This window comes from Eurosta solidaginis, chromosome 3, assembly GCF_040869045.1.
Source record: "Eurosta solidaginis isolate ZX-2024a chromosome 3, ASM4086904v1, whole genome shotgun sequence".
In the NCBI taxonomy this organism is placed as follows: domain Eukaryota; kingdom Metazoa; phylum Arthropoda; class Insecta; order Diptera; family Tephritidae; genus Eurosta; species Eurosta solidaginis.
In genome coordinates, this window is record NC_090321.1 from 3,555,768 (window position 1) to 3,581,824 (window position 26,057).

General features: G+C 36.4%; 2 protein-coding genes across 5 annotated transcripts in view; both read right to left on the reverse strand.

Annotated features, from left to right (window-relative positions):
• Nucleotides 1-4,036: 4,036 nt before the first annotated feature.
• LOC137246190 (trypsin-1) lies at nt 4,037-4,934 on the reverse strand. The gene has a single exon (XM_067777273.1). It carries the CDS (start codon nt 4,885-4,887, stop codon nt 4,126-4,128), a length of 762 nt encoding a protein of 253 aa, XP_067633374.1. The 5' UTR covers nt 4,888-4,934; the 3' UTR covers nt 4,037-4,125.
• Nucleotides 4,935-5,448: 514 nt separating this feature from the next.
• The window catches only part of LOC137243127 (cilia- and flagella-associated protein 161), an 85,590-nt gene continuing 64,981 nt past the window's right edge, over nt 5,449-26,057 (reverse strand). For all 4 annotated transcript variants that reach the window (XM_067770419.1, XM_067770422.1, XM_067770421.1 and 1 more), the window contains 5 exons: nt 7,498-7,582; nt 6,921-7,433; nt 6,748-6,849; nt 6,578-6,664; nt 5,449-5,700 (listed from right to left, as the gene is read on the reverse strand). In XM_067770419.1, coding sequence (XP_067626520.1) covers nt 5,602-5,700; nt 6,578-6,664; nt 6,748-6,849; nt 6,921-7,433; nt 7,498-7,578 — 882 coding nt within the window. In that variant the 5' untranslated portion in view covers nt 7,579-7,582 and the 3' untranslated portion in view covers nt 5,449-5,601. The remainder of the gene's footprint in view (nt 5,701-6,577; nt 6,665-6,747; nt 6,850-6,920; nt 7,434-7,497; nt 7,583-26,057) is intronic.

The following is a 26,057-nucleotide window of genomic DNA, read 5'->3' on the forward strand; positions in this document are numbered from 1 at the left end:
TTTTATAAGTCGTGTTAAAATATTGATGTTCTATGTAATTGGTTTATGAACCGAACATTATATACTCAGCATGAACTTCAATTGCATATTTCATTTCAGATAAATTACTTTTCTATATAACACGTGGCACCGCCCGTTAAAAACAAAACTTGGTAAGTGAAATATCATTGATTCAAAACTATTTTTCGCTTAGATATAGCTTATTGTATTCGTCCACGACCCTTTCAAAAAAATTTTTATATAAAAGTGGGCGTGGTCCTTAACCGATTTCGTTAGTTTTTCTTCAAAGCATTCCTTTTAGTAAAGGCAACCTCGATTTTTTTTAACAATTTTTGATTTATGATTAATAATATTTGTAAAATTGATTTTATCACATGTGGGCGGTGTCACGCCCATTCTAAAAATGTTTTTTAAATCTTTATCAAGAGTCTCAATATCAGTCCACACATCAAATTTTAACAATCTACGTGTATTGTTTACTAAATAATCAGGTTTTTTGTGTTTTCCAACATGTTATATATATAAAATATGGGCGTGGTTATCATCCGATTTTGTTCATTTTCAATACCAATCTATTCTGGGTCCAGGCAAGCTCATGTACCAAATTTGGTGAACATAACTCAATATTTACTCAAGTTATCGTCTTAACGGACAGACGGACGGACGGACAGCTCAATCAAATTTTTTTTTCGAAAGTGATGATTTTGATATATGGAAGTCTATATCTATCTCCATTCCTTTATACCTGTACCAAAGAGGATAAAAAAATAAGAGCCACCAGTCTGCAATGAGTGGCGAGTAACTCGCTGGAAATCAAAAAATTGATGTCTAATGTTTTCTGTGAGGGACATTTTTAATTGTCTCGCATTTATCCATGCCGTGGAGGCACCTTATGCAAATGTTATTTTTGGAAAGATAATTAATTAATTAATTAAATAAAGTTGGAAAAATAAACACAAATACCCCACGAAATGTATAGAAGACATTTATGCACGTCTCACCCAAAAAAAAAAAAACCTGCGAGTACCTTAACGAATAACATTACTCAAAGTAACGAGTGACGTCTCTTATTATATTTATCCTCTTTGCCTGTACAACCAACTGTTATCCAATCAAAGTTAATATACTCTGTGTGCAAAGCACGCTGAGTATAAATATATATCACTGAGGATGGTACAAAATAACCAAAACGCTTAAGAGGATAAAGGAAAACTTCATTTTTACTTAACCACTACCAGCTATATAGCTTTTATAAAAAAAACATCCAAAGATTTTTTATCTTATTTTCAAAATTTATAAATGTTGTCTAATAGATAGGCAAGCCGAAAGTTGGGTCTAAATATTTTTTTTTATTTCCGTCAAAAAAAATAAATGTGTAATGTTCCATTGCTCACCTGATCACCCTCTAGACCATGGCATGTACATAATCCAACGGCATAACCCAATTTGGCAAAAAAAAAAATGTTATAAAGAAGACTACATTTTTGAATGTCCGAAACAATACCACCTCAAACCAATATAAATACTATTATTTAAAGACCGCCCTAAAGTACATTTATTTTTCAATACATTTATTAGAATACCATACGTAAAATACTCACGTCAGCTGCCACCTGCCGATAGCAAATCTACACAGATCTATACAGCTCTGGATAAACATTTTCCACATACCATTTGAAGCTTTTGTAGTTCAATAGTTTACTGGAAAAATTGTGAAAGTATGCATTAAAAACTTACAATTTATGTTCATTAGGGTGGTCGTTTTAAATTAAATAAAAAATTTTTCTAGTCCCAACGCTTTAAACTAGCAAAAATATCACACATCAATTTTGGTCCTGATTGGACACGGACAAAGCATGTCGCAGGGGGGTCAAGATTTCTCTATGGAAACTCAAAAAAAATTTTAGGATTTTAATACTTACAATCAATAATTAATACTATAAATGGCCATATCACATCTAAATTTTAGACCCGACTGGAAACGGCGTTATAGAGAGAGCCCAGCTGAGATTACCCTATGAGGACTCAATATATTAAAATCTGAATTTTAATCCCTGTGCGACATCCCCCAACTGTTTCTTAGTCGGCTGGTATCTGCAGCTGGAATATTGTCGATTTTGGGCAGTAAGAAATTCAATTTAAATTTTTGGAGTCTCTACGGACACACCGTAGCCAAACTAGACCAATATTTATGTGTGATATTTTTGTCAACGGCATTAACATTTAAAGCATTGGAATTTGAAAAATCGTTTATTTAATTTATAAGGACCACCCTAATGGACATATACTAAAAACCTTCAGCAAATCAAACTGTGCATAGCTACAATGTCAAAAGGAAAACGAAATGTAAAGTTCTTTAGGTTCAAATATTGGTAAAATTTTAAAACATCTGTGTTTTATTTTCCAAAACATCAGACATCGAGCCGGCAAATAAAAAAATTAATGTTCTTTAGGTTCTTTAGATGTCTTTTATGGATGTCAATTAACGATGGCACTTAAAAAGTTTAGTACAGAAAATTGAGTACAATTTAATTGAAGCCCTATCAATAACGTTTTAGATAAGAGAACTTTAGCTACTGCCTATAATATTACTACTAAAAGTCTTTTAATAACGAGCTAATATTTTCTCACGCTGTTATGATGGACAATAAGCAGTTATACAGATCTTCCTCAAGACCGGAAGGAGAGTAAAGCCAGAAGATACGTTTCTTACCCAAAGCCGCTTATCTGCTGCTAGCGGAGGTATGGCAAACACACTTAAAATGCTCTGCCTAGCAATCCTCCTCAAGGTAGGATGGGTACAGAAAATGGGAGTCCATGCGGTGCGCACTAATATGTTTGACAGCCCCAGCTGTGTTAGATGTATGGAGGACAACAAGGTGGAATTATCCAGCCGCCTCATGCTAAGCTTTTCAGCCTTTGTGAGGACGGGACGTACATATTTTGGTCGGGACGTATTCGACTTTTCAGAGGCAATTTCTAAGATCAATACGCACCTTAATCGTAACTTTATCGTTGCTACTCAACATTTCGCTAGAAAACTGGCAGTTAGTTTCAATGTTAGGGTATGTGGTAACACAACCGACCAACATAACGGATTTTTTTCTCTGTCGCTCTCTTTGGTCAAATTTGTATCTAAACCCCAGTAAGTCACACCTTGCCACTTTAAGCCTCTAGGCTCTTTCACATAAAAGTTGTGTTCAAGTAGCACGCCCTTTAAAACAATGAACAAACAAATAAATCTGTAGCTCTCAACAATGTTCGAATTAAAATAAAAATAAAATAAATAAATGTAAGGCGCGATAACCTCCGAAGAAATCTAAGGCCGAGCTTCTCTTCCAATTTGCGTCGTACTCCTTTTGATTTTCCCTACAAATTGGCCGGACGGGACCTACATGTTTAATGCCGACTCTGAACGGCATCTGCAAGGCAGACGAGTTTTCAATGAGAGCTTTTCATGGCAGAAATATACTCGGAGCGCTTGCCAAACACTACTTCTAACTGAAAAACCTTATTTCTAAAATTTTGATGTTGCTTTGCCTGGAGTGTGAACCACCCAGGGCATAAGGTGTGGTAGGCGGAGCACGCTACCATCACACCACGGTGGCCGCCATACAGTGACAGCAAAACTTTTAAAGAAGGTTGTTGTATCTGCTACATTTGAAATTTGAAAGAGTAGCGCTCAAACTGTGAAATCGCGATGCACAGAGCACAGAGTGGGTCGAGCAATTTATTCTGCGTTAAAATTTTCTTATTCAAAAAAAGAAAAAATTGGCGAATCCAAAAATTATCGATGGGAATACTTTCCTCTGCGGAGGACTTTACTCTCCGATTGCCCTATTCGGGGACGGCATATTCGTTCTACGCAGCCTGGCTACCGCAATACTTCATTCGCTAACACGTTGCCATTCATTAGCAAAAGCTTCTGGGAGTTTCTTCATCGCTGCAATAACAACAACCGTTCCCATTGTTCGTCTGATCAAGAGCTCGAGCTAGCATTAACCATTAACCATTAATAACAAAACACATTAGTCCATTTAATATTGCAATAAACTCTTATTTCTTAAAACTATTTTGCTGTTCTACATAGCCACGTTGTTTCATTACTAGCGTTATCACTGCACATCATACACCGGAATTCTGTTTAATCCACGAACGCAATGCACCGATGTACGTATACATGGCTGGCTTGCCCTGTGCACCGCAACCAAATCCCCACGATACCACACCAAACAGTTTATCATCAACAGTCAACGGACCACCTGAATCACCTTGACAAGCACTCACTTGTCCACTTGGATGGCCAGCACAAACCATACGATCCGTAACACCTGGAATATTTTGTGGATTGCAAAAGTCACGACTCCACAGCTGCACGCGAGCATATTTCAAACGATTGGGCAGCTCTAAATTGCCATTGGTGGCGCCAAATCCGCTAATGGTAGCAACAGTATTGGCAGCATGATTTGACTGGCCATCTGCTAATTCAATAGTTTTGACGTTATCACCTAGCGTCACTGGTTCCCTTAGCTGTATAAGGGATAGATCATAATCCTGAGTTTGTGAATTATATTGCGGGTGTATTATTAATTTGCTGATATCGAAAGATTTTCCATCGCCAGCAAGTAGATCAATGGTGCCGACTATAGCACGCATTTGTGCAGGATTCTGGCCAATGGTGCAGTGTGCAGCTGTGACGATGTATGTCGGGGAAATTAGAGAGCCACCACAATGATGACGCCCACGCAGCTGTAGGGAGACCTGATGTGGGAATTGTCCTGGAATGGCAAATTGCCCACCAATGATGCGTGTACCAGCGTCGGCAGGCTGTAGAGCGCATACAGCGAAATAGGCCAAGATGAGTAGATGAAACATTGTGGCGGACATGACAGCCGAACTTCTTCCGGAAGCAAAACTTTAACACTTGTTATGAAATATAAAGACAACTATTTTTGTAAGAAATTTGCAAACGCATTTTATAGTCGACACGCATTCCACTGATAATGGAAACCAAAGCATTAGAAAATGTTCACCACATGAGCGCTTAAGTTTATTTGCTTAACACGGCGACCAAAAGTGAGCCACGGGTTTCAAGTGGTAGTCGGCGCCCAGCTGCGCGTATTAGAACTTGCACTTTTTTTTGTAGCAGTTGGCTACTGTACGAGTTCAATGTCTGTGAAAAAAAAAACTTCTGTAGGTCACAAGAGATTTGTCGAAATATTTGCAATGCAACGCGCAAACCTTTCAGCCGATGACGGGCTAGCCAGGTTTGAAGGCATTGACTTCAACTCATTGTCGTGCAAATATTTTCTGTCGTCTATGTGGAAGTCAAGCTGTGCAGAACTGTTATCTTGGTGAAAGACCTTCTGTGGTTCTACATGTTAGCTGGCAATTGGTATATCGGAGTTTCGCAAAAAGACTTGTCACACAGCTATCGGTTCAGTAAATATATGCATTTATTTTGTTTATTTAATTGTTATGGTTGTGCAATTTTTGGCTTGCGAAATTTAGATTTCTTCTGCCACATTTTATCATGCAAACGAATTTTATAGAGGAAATGGCGTTTATTGATCCGACGGCGAATATTCACTTGCTTAAAGTTTACTTCGCCTTACTTTGGCCATTGCAAATCATCCAAATGTTTTGCCAACATTCGCGATTATAAATATCCTTATAATTTTGCACGGAGACGAGAAATTCCTGAAAAAGAAAATGTTTGAAGAAAAAACAGCTTTTCCATAAGTCGAGCAATGTTAGCTAATCTGAGAGGTAGGCTTAGATAAAATTGAACTGGTCGGTATTTACATAGACTAAATGTTTTTACATATTTGATCCTGCAAGCGCAGGACACGGAAACAGAATATGTTCAACATTTTTTAACCTGCCCACATTTGCTTTTACTTCTCAGTCCGTCTTCTGAGTAAATGACGCGGAAATACGCTCCGCGTTTTTTGAAGAATACTGAGAGGTATCAAATAAATTTTCTTTGGGACAATGGCCCGTTAAAGCAGGAGTCATCGAAGAAATTGACTACACTACATCGGTAAATCACTCGATTGCTCTTTTTCCGTCAGAGATCTTCCTCTGGAAAAAGTAATTTCTATAGTGGCTTCCAACTTGGTGTGATATTTAGTCCCACCGCACTCTTTATTTTACTTTAGCGTTCAACAATAATGACATGCTCATAAAGTATAAAGTGTGGATTCCGTTGCCTTCTTCTTACTCAGGGAAACTTGTCTTGAGACCAAACGTTCCGCGATAGTGAGCCTGCAGTAGCCATTAAACACTCGACTGGACACCGGTGAAGTCACGTTAGCCTAAAAGCGGAGTCATTGGTGCCGTTTGCCGTATCGCCGTAGTCGTATCCATAACGTAATCAGCTGTTTATCGTTACTGCGGAAAACCAAAAACCAATTGGTTGGATACGATACGATTACGGCCTTAGCGGCACCAATAATCGATTGCATTGATTCTCATAAGGTTGGTCGAATCAACTGTTATAAGGTTACCGATAAAGCACCAATGTCTGCAGCTTAAGTCGTCCCTTTCGATTTTTTAATATATCGCAAATACTCACCGGGCCAAAAAGTGTTTGAACAATTACATTTTCCGCCGCAAGATTCTTATTAGTCGGCACGTGAGTGATTACTAATGCGGTATTGCTCTACGAGAAGGAAAACTTTTATGAATATCACAAGCTCATAGAAAGCTTTTTGATATTTTAAAATCCGCCATAACAAAACCTACCGGTACGGGTGCCCCAAAACTTTCAAAACGTTTTTTTGGCTCAATGTGTTTGCAATACCATTTTGTATAACCCGATGGTATTTCCTTACCGGGACCAATCATCTGAAAGATCATAAAATACAAAAAATTAACAAACTCCTCTCATTTCACACCAGCGGCAGCACTTAACTCACGCTTTTTCTACACAAACCCAATGGCAAATTAATTTCGCCCCATTTCCTAGAATCGAATGTCGTATAGATCATACTTTTTAAGTTTGCTGCTTTTGCAGCACTATAAAGTAAGAGCGCATCATCTTGACTCTCTACACATTCCAAACGAAAATGTTGTCCATACTTAATCACTTCATTGGTACGATCTTTCTCATCAGCGCTCACAATACGAAATGAATTGCGCACGCAAGGATTCACCGAAGGTGCTATTGTTATTTCACATTCGTCGTTGATGTTTTGACTGTGCCGAACGACTCGCTCATTAATTATTATGGAGAGTGCAGGCTTAGCTTTTACGCGTTCATCGCAAATATTCATCTTCATTGGCATCAGTTGTACGATGGCACCGAAGTAAACATTCTCTTTGGGCGCTTCTAGCTCAATGCCTTTGTGAAAATTATCGAACAAACGGCGTGTCTTCTCCACAAGCAAATTACCTTGATCGCGTAACGTTTTGAAGGATTCCACCTTTTCCTATTCAAAATTCGGAAGTGGAATATTTACTTTAACAGTACTTTGTATATATATACGAACTTACGTTCTCCAAACAGATGTCCTCAAACCAATTGCCAATACGCACCACTGGCCTATAACGAGCTGTTGGTATCATTGAAGTCATTATTCTGTTGATTTATGAAAAAAAAATAATGCAAACATATATGAATGCAAATGTTTATAAAGTTATGTTTTACAAAAAATATTTGACAACGTTTTGAAAATAAATAAATTAGTTTACTTTTCTTTACAAGTTTTGAAATATTAGAAGTGATTATTTTTGACTTAATGGCAGTGTACTGAAAATATCGATTTTATAGATAAATAACGAAAGAGTTGTAGAAGTATGGAGTAGAAGAAAAACAGGCGGCTTAAAAAATGCGAGTGGTGGTGATGGGAAAAGTGTTACTCAGTTTGCAAATTCCGTTCTATAGAAACTTTGTGAAACCACAATTTTTACCAAGTTCAATAAAAAGTCACAATTTTTCGCCCTTCCAGCGAGATCGAGTTGTTTTGGTGTATGATTTCATTAAAAAACCAAATTACGAAAAGTGTGTAGAAATAATGATCTATATAAACTTTTAACATTATAAACCTTCAGCGTTTCCTTCAACTGTATTTCGACTGCTAAGAAGAATATTACCCTATTTCGGCAGTCACTTCGAAATCGTCTTTTTTTTTTTTTTTTCAAAAAAGCCCAATCTCTTTTGAAGAAAGCACCACCTTAGAACTATCTTCAATAAAACCCCATCTGACGCCAAAATGTATTAAGTTCATGCTCAAATATGGTGTTTCTAACACGAATTCTGAGAAAGGCGTACTTCAAATAAATAGAACGTTTTCGAAACGACAGCTGTGATAGAGTGATGTTCCACTAAGTAGTCGATTTAAAATAGTTGCGTAGGTGAAATAATATAAGGTTGTATTGGACTTTTCATAATTAGAAATGTGTTTACGAAGTATTAATGAAAGGGATGTCAATTGAGGCGATAACCTCAATTATATCACAATTATGTAGTAATTATTCGTTTATATTTGAACGAATTACTAAGTAGAACTGTCGAAATAAATAAATTATTTTGTATTGACATCAAAGTAAAATAAGCAAACAATAACGTTAATTACGTTTAACATGCAATTAGTCAAATAAATAAATTAGAATTGAACGGTATCAGTGCGTATATTTCAAAATAATCCCAGTAGAAAAAGAAAAGAGTACGAAGCGTTTACAGAAGCTGTTCTCCAAGTCTAGAGAGCCATGCTATCCGAAAAATTTCAAATCCTTAATATATATAAATTTCGCCAAGGTGTCCGCGCTGGACTCCTTCCTAAGCTACTTAAGCGATTTCAATTTAACTCGCACACCGCGTGCAGTTTGATCCAACTTGAAAGATAGGATACCGTTTCTGTGAAATTGCTTTCCGGGAAGTGGACTAGTGACTAAAGACCAGGACTATAGAATTATATTAATGGTTCCATCTGCCTAGGCCTTTTGCCTAGGAAACTACTTACCATCCTTTTTTCGGGGAAAGGATCAGGAACCGATATTTTCGAACAAATCCTGTTCTTGGTTCGATTTACCTGAAATTGGGCATATAGGTAGTCCTTTATCTAGATTGCTATTTATGAAACTTTTTTTTCGAGAAATGTAGCAGGGACCGACTGGGACTGGGACTGATATGGAGAGGAAAAGAAGTGATAGAAGAAAGATAGAAGGGGAAGAAAGAACCGCAGAAAAAATAATGGCAGAGGGACGAGTGAATAAAAAGATAAGGAAAAGGGGAAGAGAGAGTAAAAGGGAATTACTGCTTAAAATTTATGCAGATACACCAAAGCTAGGGCAGGCAACGTCTGACGGGTCTGCTAGTTATTTTATATTTTAAGCTTGCCCAACTGCAAGACCTTCCCTTTTCGCGTCCAAATACCTGGATTGTATAAGGTTTTAACTTCAGTCATTCATTCGTTATTAGACATTGCTTTTTTGCATTCGAACAGCTTGTTTACATCAAACTTTTCGAAAAGGATAACAAGGAGCACTCTCAGTAAAGGGTTAAACACATCAGCCTGTCTATTTAACGGTATTAAGACTGGTCGAATGTTTGAGGAGAGCTGCCGGCATTATAGTCGTTATTTGGATATAAATTCGCTACGTTGTGGTACAAGAAACTTTGTACCTTACCGAGACCGTCGCTGTTCCGTAACGCCTTAAACAATTAGGTCATTGTCAAGTTTTCGTCTGGGAGGATAAATGTGGGTTAGGGCAGTAAATACTTATCATAAACCATTTTGATATACCTACATGTTTTTGTTATAAAATTTTGGGAAATTTTCATAATTTGTTAATAGCGGCGTTCTTTTTGAAGTTTTGTTTGCTCTCAAAAGGCATTGTTAGTGCCACAAAAACAGGAAGTCACAAAACATTGTATACGGTTATACGGTTCCACACAGATTAAAAACAATTTTTAGAAATCAGTTGATTATGGTAATCTACGTGAGTGTACAACTCGCTTTGCGAAGTGGTTAGTAGAAGAGAAACAATTTTTGCAAATTTACAACTGCCAAACGAGTGCAATGCGCGAAGGCTTTCAATCCATCTAAGTCTTCGACACCGAAAGTGAAATAAACAAATAATAAATATGTACTACATATATATTCATGGAATCTATCGAGATAACAGAGGTTAAGATCGTCTTCATACAAAAAATTAGGGAAGACCAAGCATATGTGGTCATCATTTTAATCAATTACTATCAGTACTTCCCAAAAAAAAGGTAGGCAGAAAATTTTTAATCAATATTTAAGACCTAGTTTACATATAATGAGACTATCGTCTTCATTTTCGCACTTCACATCTAAGCGGTATTTATATAACAACATTTCGCATATAAATTTTTCTCGTGGATAATCGGTAATTATGAGGCAAATTTTAGAGATGCCCATTTCTTTCTCAGGAGTTTTAACCACTGTTAAGGTGTCATCTCGTAATGGAAGCACGCAATAAAAGACAAACATGAAAATTTGATAGTCTGGAGAGAGGTAAGTGTTAAATTTAGCCTTAAAGAAACGACCTAAACGAGCCTTAAAGAATCTAAAACTATATCCCAATGCGCCTTGAATGAATGAGGAAAGAACATCTGATAGCATTCGACCAGTCATCGGTTCATCCCGGTTTCTCAATGGACACAAACTACCTACCGTATAGAAGCCGCAAGTGGAATGTTCATCCAGACGCTGCCATAAACAAGGCAAAACTGACTTTCTTTGGCTGCACTCGAATTTAAGGCAAAATTAAGTAACTATCATCTGGAGTAATTTTTTGATCATTTGATTTATTTGTTTTGTGGTGCCAATGGTAAACTGCACGATATAGATAGAAAGAGTTTAAGGGGAGAATGTTTAGTTTCGTTGCAATCACGTCTAGCCCATTGAAACAAAGTAGTCAGTAGAAGGGTCACCTTCTGTAGTTTGTCCTGCTCGCTCATAACACTTTAACACATAGGAACAGGAAAAGAGTTCCAGTGCCTTAAAGCATGTACAAAAAGCAGCCTAGAAGAGATCAAAGAGACAAACCTCGGAGTAATTAGGTTGCGCTGGCTACTCGCTATGGAGGATTGTAATTTTTCAAAAAGATACTGAGGTGTTTTGAACTCAATAAATTTGTACCAAAAATACAGTTTCAAATGGCAATATACCCGAAAATCATACAGCATAGAATTTCGCGTTTCCATGAAGAGATGTGAGCATATTTATTCAGTCCATAAACATCGCGAATTACGTTGTTGAAAACAATATCAATTTTATGACGCGACACAGAATCAAATTGGTTATAAACGAGCTCAGTGTACGTTAGTGTGGTATAATTAGTAGAATTGCTAGCTTTCTTCTAGTCTCTGAAGGAGTAAACGAGGCAGACATTCTCAAAGTAAACTGAATAAAGTCACAAACTTTTCACGAGCCCAGTTTGAAGTGGCTGATAAGTCGATTAGACTGAACAGAATAGACCAAGTACAAAGCCTTGTGGAAGACCATACCATACATGATCTGGATGCAGAGCCTTGCGCACGACTTTCTCAGTTCTACTTGAAAGGCAGCTGGTCATAAGTTTAACTGAGCTAGCATTAAATTCAAATTAACACATGAGCTTTTCACTTGAGAGTACATGATTAACTAAACCAAATGCCTTGGAAAAAATGCCATGGCTGAAATCAACTTGGGGCGAATTCCTGATTGCAGTTGACTCATCTCACTTTTTCGCTGAAAATATGAAGAGATATGAACAGCCATCAAGGGTGCTTGGTCTGCTCTATTCTAAGGCGATATCCTTTTTGACCACAGGAACCAGTGAGGTGTTCTGTGGTGTTTGAGGGTTCCTAGAATATACGACAACATCCATATATCCTGTCCAATGAACTTGGACTTTGAACTCATAAGAGGTCCAAAGACGTATTTTTCTGAAAAATATTTATTATAATAGCTCTTAGACCGAACTATATAACAACATTTTGTTGTAGACAATGCGCCTTATACTCAAAGGGAGTCTAAATTGTTTCAGACCGTCAGTCAGTTTAGGATGTTATATCAGAAAGTCCAAACTAAACAAGGCACACAAAAGGGAGTTTATATGTAATTGGGAAACAAAATAGACAAAGCACGATAGACTACCTAAGTAACAGGCAGATCATTAATTAAGGCAAAGAGGAACTCATTGGGTTCAAAAGAGCAAACTATACTCTACGCTGAATCTATCACGTACACAAATCGGTTGCTTTTGTAGGCAGGACGATGAAAGGCCGGTTCTAATCCTTTGCGAAGGCTTTACTAAAAAGGGCTTCACGTACAATAAAAAGATAACGTCAAAAAATTCTGAAAAACGTAGTGTTTCAAGGCTTGAAATTTATAATAATAACATAAGATAAGATTTGAATTGTGGTCTGAACCGATACGGGAAACATATGCATATGATTTCGTAGGCATTTAAAATTCTATATTTCAATGATCTAACATAATTTAAGAATAATAGAAATTTGGTAGCGGCATGTCAACTTAAACTCAAATTTCGTAGCCTTAAATCAATCCCATAATGGATTATTAAGGGCTTGAAAAAAAAGTGTTTACGTATTCAAGTATTTAAGTAGAGATAAAGATATTCAAGTTATTTTTCGTTTAATTGTGGCTAATTTATAAACATAATAAAGATTGTGGTCTAACTATTATAGAAATAAAACAGTACATACGGGTAAATCCTGCGTTATGGATGTGAAATGCGTACGACTTTGGTGGCCCAAGAAAGGCTCATCAGGTTTGATTAAAAAGCGGATAGTCCTATCCTATCTAATTTTAAATCTACAAGTATTAGTTTGAGAATGCGCTTAAATCCGAGAGTACATGCAAAATGGACATTGCAAATATGGACATTATACTGGATTAACCCATACAAATGTGCTCTGGTATGCGGTTAAAAATTATTAGATTCATCAAAAACTCTGGGAAATAGCAGATATTTGATAACGAAAAAAAAGGAAGCGTGGCATAACTGAATATTTAACTGTAAACATTAGGGTGTATCATTCTTTACACAAAAATTAGTCGGATGATAGAATGCGGTGGCTTGGTTTTCAACCGACGTGCCACGCATTGGAGTAGTCATAACACCTTATAGCATGTTTAACAAAATATTTCGAAAAATAATCCATGTCTTGCGGTACTTTGAAATAAAATTTTTAGTTTTTGATTTTCAGCAGTAAATTTAAACTCTACGGCTTTGTGTATTTAAAATGTGTACAAATTTCCATTTTTAAATTTTTTAGTCCTTTGAATTTTGTTTTAAAACCAGGAGTGTCTGAAGGTTTTAGTTTTAAGGATTGGTTTTTACATAATTTTGAGGTTTAAGACATTTAGTTCAATTAAGCCCAAAATCTAAACCCAATAAAATTAGAAAACTGGGTATTAAACTGAGAAGTTTTGAATTAACCCATAGGCGTAGAAATATTGCTTACATAGATTGTTTATAATTTAGGCTCAAATTTCTAACCGTGTATAATTGTCCGCCGTAATTATAGAGTTTCTGGCATTCTAAGAGTTAAAATATCAAAGTTCGGTAGAAAATTTAATTTAAGGCTAGTGTGTATTAGTGCGTGGTTTGATTAAAACCCAACAAAGTACACGCAAACATATCCGTACCATCCGTGAAGATGGGCACGGATGCCTATACGCAACATTTCTAATTATTACAGTTACATAAATGCAAGCTTACAGGTGAGGCTGTTTTAAATGTGTTTAAAAAAAGGTTGGCAAAAATGTTATATCTCACATTCCAATGTACATACATAAATATATATCAAAGCGACATATACCTTGTGACCTAAACAAGCATAAAGAATGCAGCATCGGTCTTATGACCCAAAAGCGTTTGTTCTCATCAAGCGAACGATGCAATTACACTGCCCTAATTTGATATGGAAAAAGGTATATGGTGAGCTCGATCGAATAGATAAATTTTCGATACCAAATACCTTTTTTTCATTACAAAAAGAAAATTTTTTCAATAAATTTTCGATAACGAATCGATATTTTTTCGATCCCAAATCGAAATTTGTTGAAATTTCTATAATAAACCGATAACACGTCGAAAATTCACCAAAGCTATAGGTACATATATATAGTTCCTGCATAATTAAAAATTTAAGGAATTACAATTATATGTAACCCTTATAGTAACAATGGGCGCTTTCAGCGCACACAAGTGTTGATTAATCTGTTAGTGATAATTTTCTGAACGCACCGTTGAGAATTTTTGATCCACTCAACGGTATCTTATGTCAAATTACTGAGCATTAAGTTTTCCGCTACGTTCGTTTAACGTATTTATTCGGCTATCTGACAGTTCCATGACATTTTAAAATGTTGGTTATGAATAAAACTTTTCCCCTTAATATTTCAGTGAAGTGTTAAAAATACTTAAGAATTCCTTTTCTCCTAAAATTTAAAGATAATTATTTCATTTGGCTATTGACTCAACTTGCCCTTCAACTGACGGAAACATGTTTGCAACGTATCAACAAAAATAATTAAAACAAATGTTTAAGTTAAACTGTTTTATTGAAAACAATACTTACATGAAATACTAATAATACTAAAAGCTAGAAAATAATTAGGTAGGTCCTAGGTACTAGTCATCGCACTCCTCATCAATCTAGGGTGTTGATCAGACAATTAAATGAAAGCGTTGAGCCCGTGAAATTTCTAAAAATGTGAGGCGTGCCATAACCTGATTAGGGTTCAGTTGGTCTTATATATGACTATCAATATAAATTTTACGCGTCCAACGCTTTTATTTAATTTTCTGATCAACGCCCTAGATTGATGAGGAGTGCGATGACTAGTACCTAGGACCTACCTAATTATTTTCTAGCTTTTAGTATTATTAGTATTTCATGTAAGTATTGTTTTCAGTAAAACCGTTTAACTTAAATTTTTTTATTTTTTTATTTTTTTTTATTTTCAAGTTTTTGGTCTTTACTTAATTGCTTATTATTTCTCAATCTATTTAGTTCATATAGTGACTCATTCAGCCCAATTCTAAACGAAAATTCCGTGCGAGTTTTTCCCTTCTCCTATTCCTCGAATTCTAAATAAAAATTCCTTGTGAGTTTTTTCACTTCTCCCTTTCCTCCTATTCTGAACAATGTTCGAAAAAGCGGAAACCGGTTACAGGAGAAAAGTAGGTATTATGAATGTGAGTGAGAGGTAGATTTCTCTGCCATTTCTTAGGAGTTTTTTCACTTGTTAAATTAAAGGGAATGCATCAAAATAATTAAAGAAAAATGGTTCTTTTCAGAGAGAACTTATTTGTACAAATTTGTGCTAAAATATGTACATTTTAAGTCGGAAAGTATATCATAAGCAACGGAAGAGCTATTGGCATATTTGATGCAGCCATCCAGAAATTGTGCAAGGATTTTTTAAGAATGCTCTCGACTTGTCCGCCAGAAAATTGCTTTGCTGAATGGAAGAAGACAACTCCAACGGATTTGTGTTATCGCGCCGTCTGCTTCTTCTTATGCTCCTTTGTCGATGTTGCTGTGGCACCAATTCATTACTAATTTTAGTCAATTCCATATGAAATGCAATATTGTGTATTGTTCATATTTTATTTCCTAATTTTAAACAAACTCGCAGCAATAATTAAACTTTTCAATTTCCTAACCAAAAATAGAAATGCGCAACAAAATTTCAATTGGCAAAACAGCTGACTTCGAAAATTCGAATTTCCTATTCCGCAATTATTCTTCTCCCTAGGAGAACAGAACTGGAGGAATTTTTCCGCGGGAATAAAAAAATCCGCGAGAACAAAATTCCGCGAGAATATTTAGAATTGGTCTGATTATTACAAGGACTTTCTTGACAATTTGTTACAATCTAAGTCCTCAATACATAATCATTCCAAAGACTTTACTCGACACTGCGCCACGTATGCTTGTCCGTCCTCTAACTCCAAAATATTTTGATGTCACTTCTACCGGACTGTATGTAATATTTGTTCCAAATATGAGCCAAATTGGACATCATAGGTCGCTTTCCATTCATGTATGTATTATGTGTTCCAAATATGGACCAAATCGAACCACAAATAGGATTTTTGTCAATATCTCGATCCTTGCGCCACCTAGCAGCGATTTTTTTCATATGTCGCTTTCTAATCTTGTAAGTATTATGTGTTCCAAATATGGACCAAATCGGACCACAAATACGATTTTTGTGAATATCTCCATCCTTGCGCCACCTAGCGGAATTTTTTTTTTCTTATTATTGCATTGTCTTCGGGTTCTGAACTATATTCCAAGTTTCAAGCTTGTAGCTTATCAAGAAGTTACTTAAATTTGAATTACAAAATTCGTGCCAGCCATCCAACCAGCCAGCCTGTCAAGTCAACCTAAATATTTATTTATTTTGAAGAAAAACAATGAAAAATGCTTATTCCACTTATAAGTTAAAAAGCACTGGCTACCAAGTCCTTCGGCATTACTTAAATTTAATTGTATCTAAATTAAAAGGAGGTTGTAAGAAAATATCTAATCACTCGATAATTGATTTAAATACTTAAATTACATTTCGAACAAAAATCAAATATGATATTTATATTGCTTCCATCTGTCGATTTAAGAAAATCCGATGGTGTGTTAGTGTTGAAAATAGAAGCTCTTGTTTCGTTTAGCCCACGCATTCGTCGAGTAGATGTATTACTGTGAGTTCATTACTGTTGCAATACAGGCATGGAGGCATGGCTGAGCCGTTGAGCAAGTGTGAGTGGGTTGTTACTGTGTGGCCAATTCTTAGGCGAGCAAATGTTTTTGCCTTGTGGCATGATATGTTTGGCGGATATAGTGGTTTAATTTTGTTGGGGTTGAAGTTTTTATAGCGATGTTGATACATGCTCTAAGAAATTGAGGTATGGTGTTCCATCTGTTTTTTTGCTAGTAGTGTAAGATCTATTTTGGTGACATGTGTGCATTGGTTCTCTGCCGGTCGTTTTAGCTCTTGCATCTGCATGTTCGTTGCCAGCTATTCCCACGTGTCCAGGTGTACACATTATTTTTATGGTGCTTTGATGGCAAAACAGAATGTGACGTATGTTTGATATTATATTAGAATCGTTGTCACTGTTGAATAAGGCTGCTATAGTGGACTTGCTGTCTGTGCAGATGACAGTTCTTTTGTTATTTTGAGAAACATATAGTACCGCTTCTAGCAATGCAGTTGGCTCGGTTGTATATACTGAGCAGTACAAGGGCAGGCTGCCGACGGCTATAGTGGCACCTTGCTCATTTGTTACAGCAAAAGATGTGCTGGTGTCAAATTTCGAACCGTCTGTAAATATAAATTCCCAGTCTCTCTTTAAAGGCTCTACCGTTGCGTGAAAATATTGCCTTTATTCCTGTGCGTTTGTATTATGTTTCGGATGCTTAATCAGATTATCTATAAGGATAGAATGTGGCAGGTAAGAGTATGGCAGGTGGCTCGTTGTCATAAGGGGTGGTGCAGAGATTATCTCGAGCTCTTTGACGTAGTTTAGCATGCGTAAAATTGTGAATGATTTCATATTTTCCTTTGCGTTTTTTGACAGGCCTTTACGAAATTGAGTAAGTATTCGTTCCTGCAGTGTATGATTTTGTGGATGGACATCATTGTATTATACTTTACTCGATCAGTAATGTTCCGCCAATACAGCTTTGGTTGGTGAGGTGGGAAATGCACGAATGCTTCTTCTAGCTGCAGCATGGTATGGTGCTTGTATGCATTTGTATTTGTTTTTACGGAGTGTCCGTAAATTGCGGACGTCAATTTTTCCCAATATTAGTGCTGTAGTAACCTGAACAAGTGTAGTTGTGTTAACCAACGGGTGTTTAGATGATAGATATTTAATAGTGTTTATTCTAGACATTAAGCTTGTTCTTACATATACGCAATGTTGCTTAAATGTTAATTTTTTATCAAATATTACACCTAGTATTTTGAGGTAGTCAGTATTTGGGATTGAGTGGTTATAAAGTGATAGGGTGGGGGGAGGCATTTGTGTTTCCTACAAATACGAAACAATTTGCTTTTGCTGGGTGAAAGTTTGGCACCAGATATCTGGGACCATTCAGTTAAATCGGCAAGGACGAGAAATTTTCTATTGCAGATGAATGACTTGACGACGCTCTAAATTTTGTCTCCTAATTCCATGCGTTTGTGTTCTGATATAATAACGTGCAAACCTATTCGATCGTAAGCTTTTTCAAAATCTAAACTTAGGGCTGACACGTGGTTTCTGGACGCAAGTGCATTTGAGGCAAAGTATTCAAAGATTAATAGGGGATATGTTACGCTTAAGCCTTTTTTAAATGCAAACTGTTGTAAATTGTTGTGGTTTTTCGTTTCAATGTCGCAAACGAGTCGTCTGGAAATGATTTTTTCTAGTACCTTGGATATCCACGGGTTAATGGTTAGCCTTTTTATATCTGACGAAACCTTTTTTGCGCTAGATAATGAAGTGATGTTAGATTTCAGCTTTTGAAAAAACTGCCGTTTGGCCGATTTGAGTTCTCTTCCAAATAGAGAGTTGGCTCTTTTATAACTTAGAAGGTTTTCATCTGACATATTTCCTTTGTACTTTTTCCAGGCTGACTGCTTGTTATTTCTGAGAGTAGTTAAAAGGTTTGACCAGTAGGGCAGTTTCGTTGAGAATGTTTTGGTGCTGCTATGCGGTATTGTTATGTGAGCTGCAGAATGGATTATACGCTTGACTGTGGCGGCCTCGGCATTAATGTTGCTGCTGCACTCATATTGCTCAGAGATATTAGCTGAGAGTGTGCAGAAATTTAACCAATCGGCTTTCTTTAACATGAATTTGGGACGGGGTTTCACCTGGTAGGACTTTGGTCTGTGGAGGGTGGTGTTGATCGGAAAGTGGTCGCTGTTGTGTAAGTCCTCCAAAGTTTGGCATATTAGGTTTGCAGCTATGGAGGCAGACGAGCATGTAACGTCAGGATTGGTAAAGGTTTTATGGGCTGAAAAGTGCGTAGCGAGGCCGCCGTTTAGTCCTATCAGATCTTGATCTTCTAATATCTCTCCTCTCTTATTGGAGGTAGCTGATCCCCCGAGGGGACTCCAGGCATTAACGTCGCCTGAGAAGATTATGGGCGATGGGACACAGTTTAGTAAGTTTTGTATGTCTGTACTTGAAATCACTTGTTCTAGAGGAATGTGGCAAGAGATAATGGTCAACTTGAAGCCTATGTCTATATCTATTACCAGTGATTGACATTTTGATGTCACAGGGATAAGTTTATGTTGTATGGATTTTTTTATAAAGACCGCAATACCTTGCGTGCACAAGGTATTGGCTTGATCATTGTAGAAGTAACTAGCATATTGTTTTGGTGCGAAGGTAGATGTTTTTGCCGTAATATGAGTCTCTTGAAGAGAAATTATGTCTGGATTAATTTCTTTGGTTAAAATATTAAGATTGGGATAGTTATTTAGGAGGCCATGCATATTCCATTGAAGCAATATCATAGTTGCATATCATCAGTATCGGATGGGATGTTATTGAGTGGTTTGGGGGGGGGGGGGGGGGGGGGGGGTAAACTGGGGGTAAGGAGAGTTGGTATGTGGGGGACGTAGTCCAAAGGGATATACTGAAGTTGGGAAATAAAATTTGGAAACAAAGGTATTGCTTGATGACGAGTCATCGACTAAGTTTATTGTTTGCATATTATTTACTGAATATGTTTCGTTAGAAATATTTGTTTTTGTTACATTACTTGTGTTTTTTGGTATTTCTTTTTCATTGTTAACGATGGAGCTCTCTAAGCGAGAGCTTTCGATGTTGATTTGTTGTTTTTTGAGATCATTTTTTGTTCTGTCGGCAGAGGACAGAGAGTATACATTGCTTTGCATTTGTTTTAAGTTTTCATTTGTATTTACGGCATAGGAAAATGGGAATGGGTCGTTTTGTGTTTGATTTGTATTTTCTTTTTCTTTATCGGCAAAGGAGAATGGGATTATGTTACTTTCAGCATTTTTTATGTTTTCTTTAGTTTTGTCTGCAAAACAAGTTGAGTCTGCGTTGATTTTTTAGGGATTTGTTGTTTGTAGAGATTAATGGCTTCACAAATTGGGCACCTGTTATCAGTTTTAATAATTAATATTTCTTTCATCTGTGCAAATTTCGGGCAAGCTTTGCTTGATGCAGTGTTAGCGCCAGAGAAGGTTGCGCATAATATACGCGAGCATGGTTCTGGGGAGTGCGGAGAGAGGTAGCACGATTCACACATTGTAGTTTTAGTACACCGTCTTAATGCATGACCAAGTATTTGGCAGTTGCATCTCATAGGAGATGAAATTTCTAAATTTTCTGGTAGGTAGTACCGATAAACCGTTAAGAGTAGGACTCCGCTTGGGAAGTGATTGCCGTCAACTTGTTTCGTAAATTTATAAACAGCTGTAACACCCTATTCTTTTAAATTGTTAACAATTTCGCTCTCGGAAACATTGTTAAGGCATAGGGTGTATACTGTGTCCTTGACAGAGCTAAGTTTATCGTGTAGATCAATTTTTACGTCACAAACACCAGGCAGTTGCTTACTAGCTAGAAACTTCTCTGCCACGTCATCACTTTTCACAAGTAGCAATAGAGAACCATCTCTTAATTCGGATATGTTGGTTATTTCCGAGCTGATATGTTTCAAAGCTTTATGCACAGCAAAACAAGAGTACTTGTTTAATGGTTTGTTAGGATCTAAAGAGTTTGCCACTAGAAATTTTGGATTGTCTTTTTTACCCGTGGGTAGAGGTGGGAATTTTTCCTTCGTTAATGGTGGAGCCTTTTTTCGCTTACGAGTTGGGCTTTCCATTAATATAGAAAACCTATTATCCCCCAGAGGGGACCCCTTTTGGGGCATTTTCGTTTTACACTGCCTTTTATTAGTAGGTTAAACAAGCATCTCTATATAAAGAAAAAATCGCACAAAATAACAAAGGCAATATGATCACAAGGTGACACTTTACTGAGAAATAATTGTGAGCACACAGGAGACCATAACACAACCGAATGCTACGAGTATTAGTCGATGAATGTCAACCTAAATAAAGCCGTTTAAAAATAGAGTTCGCTGAAATCGCCAAATTGTAAATTTCCTTTATGTTAATTCTAACGGAGCTGGCGAGATATTTACCATTCCCGGAACCTATATATTTCGGTCTCAACAGCTTTAAAAAACGTTACGCGGTTGAATGTTAAATGCAATCTCTGGTTTACATAGTCAAAAAATTATATAATACTCATGGTAATTACTCGCCTTTGGTTGGTAAAAATCACGAGTTGCTCCGGTACATAGAATCGGCTGCCATGGGAAGCGAATGACATAATATTCATATAACTCCTTCTTTATCGACGTTAGATTGCCGACCCATTTTAAGGAATATACGAAGCTCTAAGTCTGCAGCTTTTGTATACTTGACAAGGCTCACAAATTAAAATATATATGTAATCCATTGTCGCATTGTGTTGTTCTTATTTTATACACTGAAGTATCCTTAGTAACAAGGATCCCGTACACCAAACTACATTGAGCTATTTTTGTTCAATATCTTGATTTGTGAATAAACAAAAGTTTATAAATAAAGAATCCCTTTTATAATTCTTGAGATAAAAATATTTCCTAAGTGCAGCAGAAATTAGTTAATTCTATAAATAAAATCTTCCACTGTAGTTGTAAAAAATGTATTATAGCGATAAGAATAATTTAGAGCTAATTTTACTCTGACGAGTTGTAGGCCGAGCTTCTGTTTCAATTTTCAATACGCCGACTGACAATATGGCGAAACTGTAGTTTTACCCTGAATCTAAAAAAAATCTGCTTAGCTTTACCATTTTTTGTATCTCCCATAAAACTCTACTCGTGTTTGGTATTCAAACGAGAGATTTGGGGCCAATACCAACAGGCATCTCATATTACAAACACCCTCTTCTTTTAGGTCATGAGAATGGACCTCGGAATGAATAAAGAATATATCTTAAAATCTTGCGCCAACAACAATGCATTCTGCTACAAAACGAATGCAATGAACTTCATTTTCCTCAGCCTTATTTTTAGAAGCCTGACTGCGCATTTGGCCTGCACAATCAAATAGAAGGCAGCAAGAACCGTTTATAATTTGAATGACAATCATTAAAACAATATTGTTTTGATAACAACAATTGGTTAGAAACTGACTATAAACAGACTTTATTTAGATTCTTATGATAACGAACGTGAATATCGAGTGGGTTGAGGGCGTCTCCAGTGTTCACGTGAATGTCACACTGTTGAAAAAAAAACGTTTTTTTTTTTTTTTAATTTATTTCTGCTGAATCAGCAAGCGGTGCGTTCATAACTTAGGGTAGATCTACAGATAGTTAGCGAGCATGATTCAATCACAAGAGGTTTGCTCGACAGACAAATTTTTTGACAATTGCAGCCATTTTGTTCCCATTATCCGTTAACTGTGTTGTTTCTTTGCGATTTTTCGCAAAATATTAGTAGTAGAAATAGGAAGAAATCAGTTTACAAATACCCGATAAGTACTGAACTGCATAATTCCTTTGAACATTTATTTTAATTTTATGATGAATTTATTAACTATGCCATGATCTATTAGTGTGGCTAAACATAGGTTTTATGAAAAGTACGGACACCAAGGAATCGTGCACTTTCGTAAACCTATGAACATACGAACCCTAAACCACTTCAAAATTCTCGCTCAATGTCCAAACCTCGTCCAGTAAATCGATTCACGTAAAAATGAGATTAGTAAATAATGAAGATGCCACAACGAAATGTACTCATTGAGCATGTTAACTTATACATTCTGTATGTTCAGAACATTCGTCTCCATTTAAGACTTTGGGGAATTGGTTTATATTTTGAATATTATGTATATTCGGACCTCGTGAGGTAGTACCAAACGAATGTGTTCTCAATATTCTAAATTGACGGTTTATCCGGAACACTTCCATGAATACTTAACGTAAAGGAGCTTTCCTGAATTTCAGAATAAAAAGGTGAATACTTCCTGTGTAGCAGGGCCGCATAAAAGCTAAACTCTTCTGCCAAAGTCAAGACCGGAATATAAAGTTCTAAGACAATAAGCTATTTTCATTTATTTATTTTTTTTTTTGCCAGGCAGCTCACCTTTTCAATATCATCCAATATCTCAAAATATTTTTCAAAAAACTTCCCATTTCATGATTTTTCACAAAAACTCCGTATATTATAATTAGATTGAAGGAAGCCTCAGAATGCTTTTCATTAACTACCTCTTATGTCAAAGTGCATTGAACTTATGCTCATATAGGGAGTTTTTGAAACAAATTTTGATACAGTGTATTTTTGAATAAAATTCTAAACCAACACAGCTCTTTATCAATTCACGATACATTTAGTAGAAAATGAATTATTTCCTCTAAAACCTGTTGGCATTTACAAATTTATTATCACTACGAATATACTACTAAAGGTATTTTTCTACTACAATTTTCGCTAAAGGGGATTGAATTATACCCCGTTTTCCCTACTTCGTAAAAGTAACCCGTCCAGATTTTTCAATTTGGGAGTGTCAAAGCTCTGCTGTCATTGAAGAACAAACCTCTACTAATTGAATCATGGTTAGCGAGCAGGTATTCTACGTTTGCGTGGATACAAAAGATCCGTAAAGGCAAATAGTCAGAGGCGTTGACTACATTTAAGATCAATTGCTATTTGCATGTACAGTTATTATGCGATATGTTACTTATTAACAGCTTTTAAAGCTTTTCTTTACTAGGCAGCTTACTGCTGGAACGTCGTTGCTTCCGGGTAAAGTTCCATTCTAACGCATAGCTCTAGCGACAAGATCTTCAAATATGCCGATAGTGCCAAACTAATGTGTAAATAGGCTACGTCCGAGTCTCAAATAATTTTATTGGAAATTTCGCAAGCTAAAATTGAAGCAACATTGTAACTTGTTTGCCGTTACTTACTCATAGCAACCTTCAGTCTTGCAGTTCATTATTTATTACATCACAGGTGCGGTTACTGAGGCCGTAGAACGTGATGCTAGTGCCTATTTACTTTCGAGAAAATTATTGAAATTCGCGGTTAAGTAAAAATGCGCAGCGCCAATGTATGACGCTTTGTTCATACGATGGTGTTTAGACTGTGGAACAAACAAGGTGACAGTTGCGTGCTTCGGGAAACTCTTCTCCTTTCTTCACTGCTTCCTATTGCTGGTCAATAAGGCTGCCTATCTAAACACCCTCTATTTGTCATAATGACATCGAAGGGGATTGTCTACATTAACGACAACGGAAAAGCGATGACAAATACCTAACAGCAGTGGAGGATCTGCGGGGGGCTTATTTCTTTTTCCTATTGACTGAAGCATACCACATATGGCGAATAGGAGACCTTGTGAGTTGCCTATCTGTCTTTTTAATTTATTGCGCTTAAATTTAACGCTTTTGAACAATAAGTATTAAGTACAAAGTCTTTAAATTATTTTAAAACCAAACCCAGTTTAAAAATTCTAAAAAAAAACCTCTATATATTGTTGGCTTACAAACAAACCAAAATCTTTAATTCATAGCTGAAAATATAGAAAGGAATTTTTTTTTCGAAACATATTTTATATATTTAAGGTATCAGATATGTTTTGTTTTACAAACGTGATGGCTTGGTAGGTAAAGCAGGCTAATGTAATCAGGGCACATTGGTTTCAAGCCAGGCCACCGCTCACCAGATTTTTGTTTTTTTTAAATAACTGCAGTGTGGACTCCTATAAGAAAGACTGGTGTCTACATTTTAAACCAAATTTTATTAGGGTATATATGTAGTATAAAAAGTGTCAGCTCAAACTTTTAACCGTGTTGCATTTGTTGTGAAGCTGGGAGCTTCATCGCTGCCTCCGCTTAAGAGAGAAGATTAGACTTCCGTCATAAATTTAAGTAATCTCTGAATATCGGTCATCAAGTCGCCCTTTTCGGTCTCACAGGAATTTGGCCCGGATTTACGTTTTTCGGCGAATTTTTAGTAACATTTTTAATTATTCCTATTGGCTAGTAATCCAACACTGTCTTTTGCATTATGGTCGATCTTGTGTCGTGTCTTGCTTTAATCAGTTCCGTTTTCGGTCTTTACTTGTTATTATAATGGGATAAACGAGCCCTTAACAATTTAAATAATAAATTTATTATATGTAAATATGACCCCTAGTACGGATAGACTGGTGGATTGAGCTATGAACGAACTATCAATGCTAACTTACCGATAAAGTTAGTAGTGGCTGCCGATTTTTTTTCGAGTAGCTCCCCCCAAAATGTGTCCGGATCCGCCCCTGCCAAATAAAGACCGAGCTTAAAAATGTTCCATTATGATTTTTGTTGGAGATGGTCAGTGCAAGTTTTTTATTCAATATTTTTTTATTTCAGAATTTAATTGTCTCACTACAAATTATCGACCAATTATACTCGCTCGTTAAACAAATCGTTTTAAAACTTTATTGTTGCTACCTGATATTATACCCATAAGTATTAGTAAGCACAGAAAAAACATCCACCCTTTTCGGTATCAACATTTTCGTAATACCAACTTCACACCGAAGCTTATTCGAGTCTAAACTTTTCAACTTAAACAATTAAATGTTTTGTTTCCGATACCGATGCATATATGTAACATAAGTAAAATTTTGCTGTAATTCGGCAAGTTTCGAGTCGGTCGCTCTACCCACTGAATTATCACATCGTAATGATTCATGTGAAACAAAATATTCTGAAAAGATAATCAATGAATTGTAGCATTGTGGATAAGACAAGTGTCATAACTTCTGCATAGATGTCAAAATTACAAATAGAACCGATCACCTGATTTTTAATTGAATATCGTTGTCTCATTCGGTATCTATTTCTAACACCCGCTGAAGATAGCCGGCCTATGCGCTGTCATATGGAACATCCTGTCAAAACGCTAAAAAGTAGCCATCTTGAACATCCTGTCAGACAGTAGACGGATGAGATATCACACTTGTTTATCCACAATGACTTGC

Bases quoted from the DNA above. Each gene is read 5' to 3' on its own strand.
- LOC137246190 (XM_067777273.1), bottom strand. From the start codon at position 4,887: ATGTCCGCCACAATGTTTCATCTACTCATCTTGGCCTATTTCGCTGTA.